Raw genomic sequence first — 17,114 nt, forward strand, 5'->3', positions numbered from 1 at the left:
ATCTGTTTCATGAATAAATACCTTTCCATGGCAGTCCTTTGGTGACAGTGTCCCCAGCATGGTCTCAAAATTCCAAGTACCTCCACAGATGCAAAAAAATTGCTGGCCTTTGGTGTAGAATCTAAATGGTTGGTCCATTTTGCCCAAAGCTCTTTAAAATTGCCAGCGATTTGCTTTTCCATATGAACTGCACATTATACCGTATAACCAACTTTGATGAATACTTAAACAAACTGGTGATTATTTTTTTTAAATCACTCTCCATAGTTTTATCTATGGCCAGCAAGTGGAAACTATGGAAACTGAAATCTGTGTTGTCTTCCTGGCCATATAGCGAAGGAGAGAAGACGGAATGAATAAACCCAAGGTTTTCTTTCAGTTTGCCATGACACACACAAACAATGTTAAACCATGGTCTAATACGTGCAAATGCAGCCAATAAGCCTATAGGCATGTACTTTTTATTTGTATTTGATTGCAGAGTCATGTTGTCTGCACTCTGGAAGAGAAAAAAGGCTACTGCTGACCTGCATCATTAGGGGCTTTAATCTATGTAGTTGTTTCTTAGTCTCAGTCATTTGTAAATATCTCCAAAGCTTTTACTTACTGGCCTGAATCATCTTGGCTTGAATACATAGTTTTGACTCCTGGAACAGTATTTTGAGAGCCACACAGTACAATACAGAGATGTATTTAAAAATAGCTAGTTTGAGAGGCACGTTCAAGTTCAAGTGCTTCCTAAGCATGCTGATTTTAGGCTGTTTAAATTGATACACCAGATCATGGCAGATTGCCATGAAAAGTTCATTTGTTTATTTTACAGAGCTTACAGCAGTACATCTGGCTGGGGAATTCTGGGAGTTGAGGCCCACACATCTTAAAGCTGCTGAGGTTGAGAAACATCGGCTTGTAGGCTACTCTGATCACAGCCAACCCTGAGCATTGGGTGGTGGTTGGGGGCCCATGAATCTACCAACTTCAGACCAGCCTGTGCCAATCTTTGATGAATGTTCTTGTTGCTCTGCTAATGCTTGAGAGACAAATAGGGAGAGTGCACAAGGGCATCTGCCACTCTGAAAAGCAAACCTCAAACTCTCTGAATGCCAGCAATTATTCCCACTCCATCTCAGGTCTGATGGTGGTACTGAAACTGCTCAGGCTGCATCTGCTTCACTGGTTCTGATCCATACACAGGCAGCAATGAGGAGTTGCTGAGAACAAGGTAACCCCTATTCCAAAGATGTACTGGCTGGGGAATTCTGGGAAAACCTGGTTTTCTCTCCCCACCCCCCACCCCTATTGTTGGAAAGGACACTATATTGGCAGTGGGGCTAGAAGGAAGGAGGATGGAGGACTACCATACTTTATTATTTCAGGCCTACACCCTTAATGTTCTGAAACAGTGCTAGCGGAAAAGCATCAGGCATCCTGGCATAATCTGACTGTACTGTGTGCCGATGCCAGTGTTGCATCAGGAGCAAAGCAAGAGCTGTTCTGCATGCAGACAACATGTTTCTCCTGGAAGAGGTGACATCCATTCCAACATGATCCCTAACTGCAGAACAAGATGGATCATACAAGCAGGTAGGGGTTATGTGGGAGAGATCAGCTTTCATACCTTTCTGGGAGAGGATCCATTACAGGGTTAGGAATTTTTACCTAGAGAGCAAATGGAAGCTTAGGTATTAATCCAGTGCAGATACTTAGGACTTGCTGAATTAAATTGGTCCTGTTCTTGCTTTATATATGCAAGAATATATGAGTACATAGGTATATATGCATATGTAGTTTCATTGAATCACAAATATAGTTTAGTATTTTTTATGAAATTTACAATCAAACTGGGAAAATAGTAATATTTTATACCAATTAAGCAACCAATTATTTTAGAATTTGCAACATGGTACAGAACTCCCAATTTTATCCTATTTGAAAATAATTGCAACCTTTAATAAGATTTTCATAAGCCCTAAAATGTGTAATGAAAAAAAATTATGGCTTGTTTTTTGCTGCTGTTAACATTGCAGGAAATAGTGCCTCTACCTCTGACAGACAACAGCTTGTGTGCGGATAATTACTATTTTTGCTGTTTCTTTTCTTTTTTCTTTTGGTGGGGAGAGGATTACCTCAAAGGAATACAAATAGAAATTTTGAAATAAATGTTAAACTTTGTAGAGGAATGTAAATCTGATAAAGGAAATGTCTTGAGCAAGCTAATATTTTAATTGTCTGAAAATCATGGGAGTCCTTAGGCATAGACGCCCATCCCAGATTATAATCTATTAATTAAAACTCTTTATAATATGTGGTTTTTACAATTCATAGCATTTATCGAGATTCTGAAATACCACCTCTTTATCTTTAAAACAAGACTTCACTCCCTTGTGATTATAGTAGTTAAATCTGAAAAAAATGACACGAGTTGTGATGTCTTTTATTGCCAATTTTTGATTTTTTATTAGATTCATATCATGTCTTTATTTTGTACAACTCAAGGCAGCATAACTAATGCTCCTGATTCCTGTTTCCTGCACAACAACCTGTAAGGTGAATTCAGCTGATAGAGGGTCCAAGTCACCTAGCTGGCTTTGGTGCCTAAGGGGGACTAGAAGTCAGTCTCCTGATCCAGCACCTTCAGCCCTACACCAAGCTGCCTCCCCATGGGTGTTTCAAAAAAACTATTTTTATCAGCTTTATGAGGTGAATTAGGCTGCATTTGTAACTTCCAGCAGCACCCAGCTATAGCCCACAGTGGTAACACCTGATCTGCCCAAGTCCATCCTATGCACCTGGTTGCCAGCCAACTGATTAATTGCTAGCTTCAGGGGAGCAAACCTAGGGCTGGTCCTGTGGGTATTTTGTGTTACCCAGTAGATCAAAAAAACCTCTTCACTCCTGATTTAAAAGACATGTCTGATGAGCAAATTCTAAGCACATCTTACATAGTGGGATTCTATCCAAAAGAGGAATGTTTTATATTCAAAATATTTCAAGCTCGAAACGTTTTTTTTATGTTACTGGAAATGCTCTGGATGTTCTGAAGTGTTCAGTGCTTGATTTAGAACTCATAACCCTTCCAGAACAATCAGAATATTGGAAACTTTCCAGAAAGATCTGAACAATTGTTTCCAACTTGAAACGGCATATTGAACACAGTTTTTTAAATATAACAGCTGTTAGTCATATTATTTTTAATTAAGCCATATAACAAATGTAACTAATAGTATATTGATTGTACTCTTCTTCAAAAGCTCCTTCATGAATGGGACAGTGACTTAGAGACAAATATAATGTAGCTGCAAAGCAGCAGCAGACAAAACCCATATTCCAGTTTAAATTTACTTAGCTCATCACACAGAGGGTTGTAAATAATGTCTTTATAGCACCCCCGGCTCTACTTGGTTCCTTTTTTATCCAGCTCTCACAATACATGTTTATTATCTATGTTGCAGGGTTTCTTCTGCAAGGTGGTAATATTTATTATATTTAAACATACTACTTTTAACCTCAGGCTGATTTCACCACTTTATTTTATTTGTATAAGATGGAGAAATAGTAACTGTCCAAAACACAGTTGAGACGAGACTCAGGTTGAATGCAGATGTGAATCCAGTGTTAATAGTCGTAAGAGAAAATAGCAACCATTGTAATATGAGCAATAGGGAAAAGCACCACCAAGTTTTGAGATTTCAGAAGTGGTGGCAAGGAGAGGCAACCCACCATATAGGATGCGCTCAGTTCTGAGAATGCACTTACTAAGTACAGAAAAATCAGATTTGGAGTCAGCATGTGCTCCACCAGTAAGGACAGCTGCTGTAATTTTCCCACTGCCCCAAGGGGTGCTATCTCAGGGTCAGTTTGAGAAATTGATTTGGTGTGTGTGACTATAGTAAGCATCCAGTCGGAGTTTCACTAAGAACTTTTTCAAAAATTAAGTAAGCCCTAAAAAAACTATGAGAGCCAGTTGGGTGTAGTGGTGAAGGCACCAGGCAAGAAACCAGGAGACTGTGAGTTCTAGTCCTGCCATAGGCACAAAACCAGCTGGGGGACCTTGGGCCAGTCACTTTCTCTCAGCCTTACAACTGCAGGGATTAGTTTAGGCAGTTGCTAGAAGTCAGCATTGACTCAAAAGCGCCCCCCCCAAACCCCACCTCTATAAACCCTTTCCTGTTAGCCCCCCCCCCCCCCCCAATCATCACTACTCTAGGGCATCATTTCCCAACTTACTGCCTGCCAGATGCCTTGGACTACAACTTTCCTGTGGATAGTTGCAGGCTAGTATATTTGGAAGGCATCATGATGGAGACAGTTCTTTTGGAGGATATGTATGACTTTTTCCCTGGTTGTAACTGGGTGGATTTCATAGAATTCATTTGATTGCATGTAGGTCAAATCTGCTGTGAATGGAAAATGAACACAGGATCACTATCATACACTTTTGTGGTGATCTTGTGATCAACCCACCACCACATGCTCTTTGGAAATCAACTGCCTGCCTTTTGTATGACAGGACAATTCAAAAGGACAACTCAGGTCTGATAGGTAAGGCTTAAAAGCAGCCTGCAATTACATTACATGGGCTTATTATGGAAAGCTGACAATCTTGCTTGGAGGGCAGTTAAGAAAGGAGTTGCTCTGTGCCAGCCCCGTCTTCATAGCTTGGAGAGAGCATTCTGGAAAAGCGGCTTTAAGTATGTCTTGAAGACCCGATTGTCCTGTTGGAAAGAGGAAAGGGAGGGCAAAGCATTAGGTAGATGTTCCGTCCACGGCTGTTGGTGGCAAAGTCAGCAGAACATACTAGCTTGACTTTCTCATTACAGCCTCACAATTACCTGTCCAATTTTATGTTTTCACTGCGTTAAACTAAATGTAGCGAAATCAGAGCTCCTAGGCTCTTACCCAGCTCAAAATAGTGGTCTGCAAATGTCAGCCCTTACAGACTTAAGAAACCAATGCCATCTAGGTCACGAGTACTTTCATTGTAACAGCTATGATAACATAGTTGTGCAAATTTGAATGTGCTTCCCCCTTCTCTCACTTAATCTGTGTGTGAACTAGTGAGGGGCTTGACTGATACGTTTTCCCAAGTTACTTCCTTGGAATAGGCTCAAGCCCCTCTTATCTGACCACTGCCTTGGTAGCTGCTCTTCCTTCTGTCCCTTCTGTTCCTATGCCCTCTACAGCAAGGAGTTAGGGCTTGGGTGAAGGATTCCCCATCAGACATCTGAAAAGGTACTGAAAATGGACAAAAAAGGGGAGGGCGTGTGTAGCAAGCATAGGTTCTATGCAGCATTCCCAGAACCTATGCACATCACTTAATGATCAGCCTTTAGAATGATAATTGTGTATTGTCACACATTGCATCTGATGGTCAAAACTGACAAAGATGGAGGGAAATTTATTAGTGTGGCAGTTCAGGGCTTGCCTCCTGTTGTAGGGCTTTGCTACACCAAGTCTCTGGCCTTGACTTACGACACTGCCTAGTTCTTCCTTTTCTGCTCTTTCTGCAGCTGCTAGCAAAGCCCCCACCCAAGCTGTGCTCATTGGGTTATTTGAGTAGGAAACTGAGACTACTTGCTTGTTCGCCGTCAAAAACCTTCCCTTCCTATCATTATACATCATGCCAGCCAACGACACTATACTGGAGCAGAAGTCCATAACACAGGAATGGAAGCACCCAACATTTTATCAAGAAGCAGAGAAAATGTATTTGTTCTGTGCAACTTAAAACCCTGGAGACAGCCAGCCAGCCAGCGTTCAGGCATTGGTGGACAGAATGCCAATTAAGCAGATGTACGGATATTTTCTCTTGTCCCCTGATTTATTCTTAGTTTTCAGATTATTTGGGAGATGGGAAAGAAGGGCTTAATGAAATGCAAAAACATGTCCCATTTTACGTTCCAGTGACTTTTGGATGCCTTCAGAGCTATTTAAAATAGTTCATGTTGATATCTTCATCCATCCAGCCCAACTGTTATTTGAGCACTAATTCGTTCTTTTTTTCCTCTCGTGGAGAAAAAACAGGGTCAGAAAACTACCTCCCCATCTTCTCAGACAACCACCAGCCCTGCTTTTCCCCTGAGCTTTCCTATCCAGTACTAACCAGGTGTAAACCTATAAACTTTTCACCAGCAGTCAAAAGTGGCTAGGTACCATGTTTTCTTAATCCACGTTAAGTATGTTGTGTGAACCCAGCCAAACTGGCTATTGCCTGTTCCCATGTTTGTAAAACATTGACATAGTTTTGCATTTTAATGCATCTTCTTGTCCAACCCATCATGAAAGACCTAAGAAAGGAGTACAGGGTCCTGTTTGGAAACATTAACTGGGATGGTCTCCACACCAGGCTTGAAGCCTAGAAGTAATATGCATGCCAATTTCAAATCCCATTAGACCATTAAATCCAGAATTTAAAGTTACTCAAGATTACTGCTTCAATTTTCCATCTCTCTTTGTACTGGGTAATCTGTATTCTTGTCATGACAATTTTTTTGCCAATACCCTGCCTCTCTTGTTGTATGAAGAACTGCCTTTTTCTTTGCCCATTTAATGATTTTTATCTCCTTCAAATCAGCCCTCAAATGCCCTTTTTTCTCTTTCCACAGCATGTCCCAAATCATTTCAAACTTACGTTTTCTGTATGTTTTGATTTCTGTTACCATTAACCCTAGTTTGGTTACAGCTAGTTCTATTTATCATTTATCATGCCCAGGTTTGTATACATTGTATATATTTATATAAGATTAACCAGGTTATGGGAAATCACACAAATGATACATTTTTCGTAATACAAGTTCAGCCTGCAAAGTAGATTTTGTCTTGGTCTGACACTGAAAAGCAACTATTTCCTGTTAAATACTGCCTTTTCACGCAAACCTGGTTTTCTATTCATTTTGGCCTTCATTCTTCTCACCTGGTGATTGGCTGGTGACTTCTTGGCCCACTCATAAAGCCTCTGATAGACGTGGCCATCATAGCTTCCCAGGGCTGAATTTAAAAATGCATCAGAAAAGTCAAATGCATCCACTAATGGTACAGCATCTCTCCTGAAACAGCAAAGAAAACATTTTGTGAGTCACAATTTATCAGTCATACATTCTATTCCATATAGTACTCAAAACAAAATACAACCAAAAAATCCAACAGAAACTTAAAACAGACATCAACATTAAGTGAAAGCAGGTTAGAAACATAAGGACCAGATGTATAGTTCAGAAGCAGCAGCAATTTATAAGCATCTATATAAACAAAATTTAAAAAAATCAAGCAGCAGTGAAAGATGTAACACGGGCAGGGAAATGAAAGATCACCATTCAGAGGGAAATCCCTGGAGAGATGACCTGTGGCTCTACAGATACTGCAGAACTACAACTCTGTGTCTTACCATTGGCCCTGGCCTGAACAACGTGGAAGTTGTAGTTTAGGTTCTAGACTTCCATCTATATGGAAGCAGATATTCCTTTAAGTTTGCAAAATCTGGAACAACAGGGATTCAGAAGAAAGTGCAAGGATCTCAAACTGGGCATGGAAGCTAATGAAAGTTACTGCACGTCAGCCAGAACCAGAAAAATGTACTTTCACCAACATTTTGCACGAGCTAAATAACAGTATAAAGAATTGATTTTGTTATTACACAATACAACTTCTAAATATGTTAATTATATTAATAAACAGTAATGCAGCATAAACTATCCTTAACCTGCACACTGGTATAAAAGGTGTTGGTCTGCATACCAGCTGACCAGCCACACTGGTAAAGCCACGCGTCTTGCTTTTACCACCTCTTGTAAAAAATGAATCCAAATTCTGTCCATCTCCTTTCCAGATACACTTGACAACCTAAGCTCCCCATAGTTTTTGCATTTACTATTGCTACCTTTCCCTTTTTATACAGACTTCCATTTCATCAATTTTTTCTTGTAACATTTATAGCACTAATTTCAATTCTACTTTTAAGTATATCACTATTATTCCCAAACAATTCTCTAAAATACTCTTTTCTCCAATTCAGTTTCCTCCCAAATAATTTCATCACTTTCATTTTTAATTCCATTCAACTCTGCTGGAGGCCCCCTTTTTTTACTTTTTTCACCCACTTCTAAAACAACTAATTTCCATCAAAATCCCTCTACATTTTCTCTTTGTCTGCTCTTTGTTCTCTGACTACATTCTTTGACATTGTACACTTCAACAAAACCAAAAGTATGTATCAAAATTGCCCACCAACACAACCAGGTTCCACAAGCTGTATAAATTATATACCCAATCCATTTATTTTGGAATATATTTTATTGTTCTGCTAACTCTGGGGATAAAACAAGCAGCTTGTTGGAGCCCAGCTCTCTTATGAGCACTGGGAATTTTTCTCAACAGTTCCATTCATTGTGGTTTGCTCTCAAAAATCTACCAGCCATTTTACAGCCCTAAAGACAAGGACGATTCTCAAACCCCAGGAGACACACAATCCTGTTTTATGGATAGAAGAGATGGGTTGGGGGAATAATAGTCTTCAAGGGTAGCAATAGGACACAAAAGGAAGAAAGTAGCCGTTATGGTGCTGTTTATAATTCTGTAAGTCAAGCATATTAGGCTGCTTTTCTGCACTGTGCAAAAAAAAAACATGTCTTAGCCTCTGCCATACAGATGTTGCCTATCCCTTTCAGTGTGTCAAACAATACATTAAAAGACTGGAAATAATACATTATTTTTATGCCTTTGTATTTGGTGATGCGGTTGTACCACTTCACCTACCTTCTTCATTAGAAAGGGATTAATAAATATTTTAAATTAATACTTCTGACTTCTTTAAAAGCCCAGACACTCATCTTCAATTAAAGTTATTTGACGGCACTAATGGATTTGCTCCCATCGTGAAATAGACAAAGTTGCGACTTCCATGCTTTCCAAAGATCAGAGCCATGATCAAAGGCACTTCTTCAATGCCTGCTTTTGTTATGAACAGCCACATACCCAATCAGCAACTAAAAGGTTACAGTGCCATTTTTAGTTTGAACAGAGGAACTATGAACTTGTATGAACATCTCAAGCTGATTTTTGTACAGTTAAGCTACTGGGCAATTCAGCCTGCTGTTTTTAATGTTTACTGGCAAACCTTCTCTGAGCCTGGTCTCTCAGTCCTCTTGAATTTTAAGAGCCTTCGAAATGGGAGATACTGTTATGAATACAGTATCTTTAATAATCTGGAAACTAAGCCCATCCTGAGCCTGCCTATGGTACAAATACTGTGTGAATATTTCTGAGGGAGCACCAGGTACAAAACTACAACTCTCAGAATTCATAGCTCCAAGAGCCATCTAGAATAGAATTATTTCCAAATTATTTCCCTAGAACTTCTACAGGATGGTCTTCTTAGGTAAAGGTAAAGGTAAAGGTTTCCCTTGACGTAAAGTCCAGTCGTGTCCGACTCTAGGGGGCGGTGCTCATCTCCGTTTCAAAGCCTTGGAGCCGGCGTTGTCCATAGGACACTTCCGGGTCATGTGGCCAGCATGACTCACGGAACACCGTTACCTTCCCGCCGAAGCGGTACCAATTAATCTACTCACATTTGCATGTTTTCGAACTGCTAGGTGAGCAGGAGCTGGGACGAGCAACGGGAGCTCACCCCGCCGCGCGGTTTCGAACCGCCGACCTTCCGATCGGCAGCTCAGCGGTTTAACCCGCAGCGCCACCGCGTCTTAGGTACCTTTAAAAAGACCCTTCAGAGGGAGGCTATAGCTCACTGGCAGAACAGCTGTTTCATATATATTGAAAGTCTCAAGTCCAGTTGCTGCTCGCTCACGCGTGCTCTCTCTCGGGAGATGCAGGTTTCACTGTGGAGACTCACCAGGTGGCTTTGGGCCATTCACACTCTCTTAGCCCAACCCACCTCACATGGTTGCTGTTGTCAGGACTAAAATGAAAGGAGATTCCCATATAAGCCACCCTGAACTGGAGAAATGGTGAGACATAAAAAATAAACAAATATACAAATAACGATTTTAAAAATGCCTGGATTTTAAGAGCTGCTGCCAGTCAAAGCTGTTAACTCTGGGCTGGATGGCAAAGAGGCTGACCTAATATAGGGAAGTTCCCTGCCTTGCAAAGCCACCGCTAGGGGAGAAGAGATCCTAGTGTGCTCCTCAGTGTGGTATAGGCATTTCTTGGGCAAACTGGCTTTTGCTCAGACACTGCGAGTAAAAACTTTTAACTCCATTCCCATATTTACTCACACAGAAAGAAATACGGTGCCCACAGAAATGTCACTATTACAGGTAGTCCTCATTTAATGACCACAATTGGGACCAGAATTTAGGTTGCTAAGTGAATCTGACACAATTTTATGACCTTTTTGCAGCGGTTATTAAGTGAATCACTGGGCGTTAAGTGAACCAAGTGGTTGTTAAGCAAATCATGCGGTTCCCCATTGATTTTGCTCACCAGGAGCTGGTCAGGAAGATTGAAAATGGCGATGACGTGACCGCAGGATGCTGCAAAGGTCATAAATGTGAACTGGTTACCAAGCACCAGTTGTCATTTTTTTCAGCACCATTGTAAGTCCAAACCATCGTTAAACAAATGGTTGTTAAGTGAGGACTACCTGTACTAGGCCATAGCACATGACATAGTTAATCTTTTCTAGAGAAGGAAATGCAAAGTATGTTTATGGGCAATCCAGAAGAGATACCAGTATTTCTCGCAGGATCCCTGAAATGTGCAGGCCTCCCTTGTTCATCTAAAAGTTAGGCAATTTGCTAGATTTGCGTCAGTGTAATACAAATATGGAGCCAAATGCATTAAGTCTTTGAGAGGAGAAGAAAGTCATCTCACCGAATGACTGCCAAGAGGTCCAGGTATGTTTCAGTCACCCCGTCAATTTGCTCTGTAGAAAAATACCCATCCTGCATAAAGTCTCCTGCGTTAGAGAAAATCCCATGTAGCGCAAACAAGTCGCAGAGATTTTTAAGGACCCTCTGGATGGCAGACTCTTTTGCAAACTTCTCCAGGGCTTCAGTAAATTTTTGCACCACAATGTAATGGCTATGAGCCTGAAAAAGTTAACAGAGTCATAACTCAGATCTTTGTACCATAAACTTCCACATAGGTTAAAAGTTTGTATGTCAAATGGTGGGAAAGAGATCCATTGTGGAGGTTCTACTTCTATGCAGTAGGGTTTCCATTTCAATGTCTGAAATAACTCTACTCACAGTGATCTCAGGAACTGGGATCAGAAGATTTGTCTGAAGATTTGCACAAGTCTGGGAGCTACATCTGAAAGGCATGTTTCTCCAAATTGGTACTCTCTTACTCTATATTTGGTTAATTTGAGGTTGGGGGTGGGTGTGTCTAGGCAAATCCACATTTTTTATTGATAGGGCCTGGTGAGCAGCATAACTCTGAGCAATACCACGCTTCTAACAATGTCTGTTGTCCACCATTTTGAATTCAAGTTCATCTAACTCCTCAGACACATTGTGGGAAAATAAAACAGACCCAAATGCATGGCCTGAGATCACGAGAAAAAAAGAAAAATCAACAGAGAACCTAAGAAAGGGGTGATTGGTGGACCATGCAGGAAACATCTGGCCCCAACAGCTGCTTACTGTTAGCTGGGACTCTGTTGCTCCAACACCCCAAAGAACTTGACAGTGATCTCATCTGTTTTCTAGTGCCTGACATCTTCATACTGATGCAAATGTGTAAACAAAGCATTGTCCTATAACCATTAATTTTTTTATTTTTTCCAACCTAATTGAATGTTGGAAAAATCATATAAAGGTGCTTGGAATTCTGTATCTCTGTCCCTCAGCAGGGTAACTCTCCACAAATTGTACAGAATTGGACCAAATACCTTGTAATTTTTAAGAATGCTTCTGGGATCAATATGGAATGGCGCTGGGCACCAAGGGAAGTGGCTCTGGGCAGCAATACTTTGGGAGCCCAGAGCATAATACCTTTATATAGCACAACAAACTCTGTCTTAGTCTGATAAAAATGCAAATGAAACAAATGGAATAAAATTACTGAAAAATGCAGTACTACTTTCCTACCCCAAACACCTTGTGACAATGAGAACCATGAGATCTGGCGTCGTCTCATAATACATGTATGCATAAATTTCTACACCCTAAAATAGCATTCCATTCTAGATTATCAAGATCCCAGTTCTAAAGGGAACAAAGAAAAGAAAAATGTGGACTTCCATCATAATGTGTGGAAACAAAAAGGGAAGAAATAAAAAATGGAATGGAAATCAGAGTATCAGAAATAATTTGACTTGAACAGGAATAATATACTTGAACAGGAATAATATAATTACATTATAATATACCTATTATAATGTAATAGGTATAACAAAGACCTGATAGGTTGTATACTATAATTGGAATAGAAGAGTTGAAGGACACTATTTAAAAATACAGAAAGGGAAGAAGAATGAAGTATCCACTCTTGCTCAAAATTCCAAGTGAATGGACTTGGCAGTACTGTTGAGAGCATCTGGGTTAAAATAAGTGGAGAACAAATAAAAGCAAGGAAAAAAGTACAGGATAGTTCAGAATTCTAAAAAAGGAGGTATTAAAAGTCTAAATGTAAAGTTCTGTAGGTATGGGAGCCAGTTCTTAGAAAGTCACAAGCAGGCAGCCTGAAACCAGATTAGTCCATTTTACTAAAACATGAGACTGTTGAAAACTCACTCTCCCACCCTAAAGAGAGTGGCTTTAATCCTGATATATGGCACAGGCAGGAAATAAGAGTGCAAGAATTTGAACCTTTATTTCACTATCTGCATTTACTGTAGCTTGTGTTGCTGGAAGTCTGTATGCACTAGCTTCTAACTGAACCTATCAAGAGAAAGCTGACAAGTTTCAGCTTAAGTCTATTCATGTGTAAATATGAAAAAGGAATAGATTGAAAAGCATGATTACCTGTTTATGACAACAGACTAAGAGAATTTGTGAAGGAAACAAAAACAGACTATTTTTTGGAAGTATCAAAACAGTTTCTTAGGGAAAAATGGATAGTGAAGAAAAAGAAGTAAAAGAAACTAGAGTTAAAGCAAAATGACCTCTATGACAATATATTAGAAGATGCATTAATCTCCCAACAGAACGAATGGAAAGTGAATGCAAGGATATAGGATGACGAAGCTGCTTGGAACACAGTAAAAAGAATCATATTACATAGTTCCACAGAAGTGTCTGTAGTTATGCTAGTGAGAAGTATGAAAAAGAATGCTAAGTTGAATGATGGTATTGAGGAGGCTGTGAATGAAAAACATGATTAACAGAATAATTGCTGCAAAAAATGAGGACAAAAGAAAGATGCATACATGTGTAATAGAGAAAAGGAAAGTTGCAAAGAATGTAGTTAAAAGGAACAAGAAATGCTGAAAATTAAAAGAGAAAATGTAAAGGAAGTGTGGGTAAAGGGCTAAACAAGAAGCTTCCAGCAAAGTGAATGGAATTAGAAATAAAAGCAATAAAATTATCTGGAATGAAACTGAAATGAGGGAATGCTAGAAGTATTTAAAGAAATTTATATGGGAATGCTAGTGATAGAATGAAGAGTAGAACTGAAGCAAATATAAGTCAGCAATTCTCAAAATGAACATGGATCACTGCTAAACCACAGCAGCCTTCCTATGTTCATCAGCCAGGGCTTGCTCACTCTTGTAGCACCTGCCTGACTGTATTCACAATCACTTGGCCAGAACCTCCTTCCCCACATTCACCAAGAGTCAGCTGGCCAGTCCAAAGCCTGCTAACTGCCACAGACCCTGACTCAACTAGTAAATATTTAATTTTGGATTACCTATTTTGGTTAAAAAATTATTTTAAAAAGGACTTTAATGGAGAGAAGACATGATAGATTGGAGAAAACTGGTACACCTTGAAAAAACTTAAAAAGTCAATGCCATCTTTCCCTACCATTCTTCCTACACAAAGCGTGGCTTTTCAAATCGCAATCTGGATGAATGCCAAAGAGGACTCCTTTTTCCTTGGCTTCATTGCTTGAGCACAATTTAGTTGGTGGATTTTCAGAGTCTCTGGCAAAAGAACTAGTTGGGGAAAAGCACAAAGCAATTACCAACCATTGCAGCTCTTGCCAATTGCACAGTGCACTGGTTCCAGGCCTCATGTTGTGCTTTTCCTGACTGAACCAAGTGTTGAAGCTTGATCACTGCATTTCTTATACTCCTGAGAAGAGAGGAATACAAATATTAAAATGTCAAAATGTTCAACAAATATTTATAATTGGTTTCCTCATTTCTAAAAAATACTCTTAATGGCACAAGAAGGGGGCTGATCTACTCATGCAGTGAAATGGGAGGATGGAATTCTGGAATGTATGATTGCAAATGAAAGATCGTTTCTGAACACTGATTTAAAATAACTCACTGCAGATCAAAAACCAGTTCAATATACAATCCAAAGACCATGACACAATTGTATGTCACTTATGATAAATGGAAATTTCAGCTTCTAGTTTATGTTTATAAAATGGTTACATTTCAATAATGATTGTTTTTCTGTGCCATCTGGGTAAAGCTCTGTTTCAGCTGACTGAGAGAGTATTTAGTTCAAGTGTTAATCAGCTGAGGGATAGAAGCTGCTATGGGCAAAATCTATCAATGGAGGTATTCCATCAACAGTCTTAAATACAAAATCATGGGATCAAAAACCTAAAAATGTTTTATCCAACAGCCATCCCTGAATGTAAGTACAATAGAACCATGAGTTCCCTCTCCCAACCAACTACTTATGAATGAAAGGGGGGCATCTTATAGAAAATAGAGGCTGCTAGAAACAAAAGAATGGGCCAGAAATGCAATTGACTAAACAGTCCTGCTGAAAAATCTGGAACCTTTGCACTTTAGTTTGAAGATTCCCTGTTTACTTGGCTGGGAAAGCATGCCTGCATGGAATCTGTTTGCTAAAACTTATATGGGCTTCTGTCTGTCTCTCTCTCTCACCTTTCCTTCCCTGCCCAGTTACCTCTTCCTTTGCCTTCCATCCAGTCCTCTCTCCCCAATGTACCACCCGTCCCTCATCCTGTCTATTTTGTTTTTCTTTTTGTTCTTCTGTTTGAAGGTGAGAGGAAACTGCATGCATGACCGTGAGGATATCTGTGCATCCTTCTTTATGACAGGATGAGGGAAATCAGTTAATTTTATAAAGGGGAATCTTACTTTGCAAGGAGTTCATTTTAGTCAGTAGTTAACATTTGACTTTAATGGGACACTGGCTTCTGGAGAAGCATGCACATACTTTTTGGACGGGGAATATCTCCAGGATGGTTTCAGCTGCAGTTGGCAACCTTAAGTGGACAAGGTAAGAAACTGAACCTTATACAGGATTTCTGTTTTTGTAATTTTTTCCTCTCTATTCTTCCTTGGAAGATGAAAGATCATCTTCCTTGGGTAAGTGCAGTACTGAATGAGTGTTGGATTCTTGACTGATGATGTGCCTTAAGTTAGTGTCAACTCTTCGTGACAACACAGATTTTTTCCAGCTATTGTTATATTCATGTGGCCAATTTGTTTAATTCTGGGAATTAGGGGAACCAACTGAAGAACACACAAACTCTGGGAAGCAGCTTACACTAGGACTTAAGACCTTAAGCTAAAATTTTCCAGCTCATCTTTAATCCTCTCAGATCTTTTACCACCCAACCTTTGGATTGGTGTACTATATACCAAACTCTGTTCCAGTCTCCTTGTACTAACCTGAAAGCTCGGTGTTTATAGGCATCTGTGTAAATATCAGGATTTAGGAAATCCTTTTTTTCCTGGGCTTGGCATTTTCCAAAAATTGTGGAAGAAAAGTAGGCAACTGATGAAGGAAGTGACTGGCCCATTTGTGCCATTCCATAGCATTTTATAAGAAATCTAAAGGTAAAGAAGAAAAATGAAAACCAAGAGACATCCTCAGGCAAGAGCATATGAATGATAATTATTTTCAAACAGAAAAAACAGGGATGCAGAAAATAATTTTTGGACAACAGAATACAGAAAAAACCTTTTTTACTATATAGGTAATCTGTGCTCATATTATGCTACATCACTATCTTTCCTTAACTCCTTATTTCAGCCCGGTCCAACCATAACAATAAAAAGATAGAAAAAAGTATTTCTGTTCCTTTCTGGAAACTGGGAGAGAGACTCATTCCAGCAAAAATGACAGTTTTTCCCTTCCTCACAAAAGCTGTAATTCAAGTATGCTTACAGCTTTGTCCCAATAGAAGTTGGAATGTTCTTGGATATTCTATTCCATGATATCTCTGGAAGCCAGTCAGCACCAAAGGCTCCCCTACTTTAAGTAAAGGATTATACATATAGACCAGGATTTCTCAACCAGGGTTCTGTGGAACCCTAGGGTTCCACGAGAGGTCACTAGGGGTTCCCTAGGAGATCACAATTTATTTTAAAAAATATTTCAAATTCAGGCAACTTCACAATAAAGAGGTAAGTTTCATTCTTTATTTTTAGTTTAAGAACGCTGTTACTGCATACATATAGGCCTACCCATGAAATGAATATAGTAATGTTGTAGCTTCCAGCCTATATTTGAGCCTGAATGTGCAGGGGTTCCCAAAGGCCTGAAAAACATTTCAAGGGTTCTTCCAGGGTCAAAAGGTTGAAAAAGGCTGACATAGAGATAAGAATGCAAACCAACACAGGCCCAAACATGGAAGTTTTCCCTGCATCATTTTGGAATCCCTTTCATAATATGAAAATGCTGGAAAATAAAACTTTTGACTGCCAGAGTCCACTCATTTAAAAAATAATAATAAAAAAAAACCCTCCAGAAGTGCTTGTAAAAGATATTCTGGAAAAACTTCTGAAATCTCTAAATGGTTTTGGCAAGGCTCCAGAGATGAAAGACACAATTTTTTACTGATGTTACCTGGCTGTTTGCAGGAGGAGAACAGTATTTTCTCCCTCGTAAGTACAAGATGCGACCAGGTTCATATAAATGGAAGGAAGGCCACTGAGGAGAGAGTAGCCGTGTCCCCCGCAAGCCCTGCGACACACCTCCGCTCCAGCTGAGCTATACTCAGTAGTGATCACTTTTAGGCCTGCTGCCAGTGCATGAAGCTGTGAATGTGGCAGAAAT

General features: G+C 39.7%; 1 protein-coding gene across 2 annotated transcripts in view; it reads right to left on the reverse strand.

Moving 5' to 3' along the window:
- Window positions 1-17,114, reverse strand: part of ACOX2 (acyl-CoA oxidase 2) — a 36,433-nt gene that overhangs the window by 915 nt on the left and 18,404 nt on the right. For both annotated transcript variants that reach the window (XM_063291509.1, XM_063291510.1), the window contains 6 exons: window positions 16,905-17,095; window positions 15,725-15,886; window positions 14,090-14,195; window positions 10,828-11,045; window positions 6,914-7,046; window positions 4,007-4,715 (listed from right to left, as the gene is read on the reverse strand). In XM_063291509.1, the coding sequence (XP_063147579.1) occupies window positions 4,653-4,715; window positions 6,914-7,046; window positions 10,828-11,045; window positions 14,090-14,195; window positions 15,725-15,886; window positions 16,905-17,095 (873 nt within the window). In that variant the 3' untranslated portion in view covers window positions 4,007-4,652. The remainder of the gene's footprint in view (window positions 1-4,006; window positions 4,716-6,913; window positions 7,047-10,827; window positions 11,046-14,089; window positions 14,196-15,724; window positions 15,887-16,904; window positions 17,096-17,114) is intronic.

The sequence above is a fragment of the Candoia aspera genome, chromosome 2, assembly GCF_035149785.1.
Source record: "Candoia aspera isolate rCanAsp1 chromosome 2, rCanAsp1.hap2, whole genome shotgun sequence".
NCBI lineage: Eukaryota > Metazoa > Chordata > Lepidosauria > Squamata > Boidae > Candoia > Candoia aspera.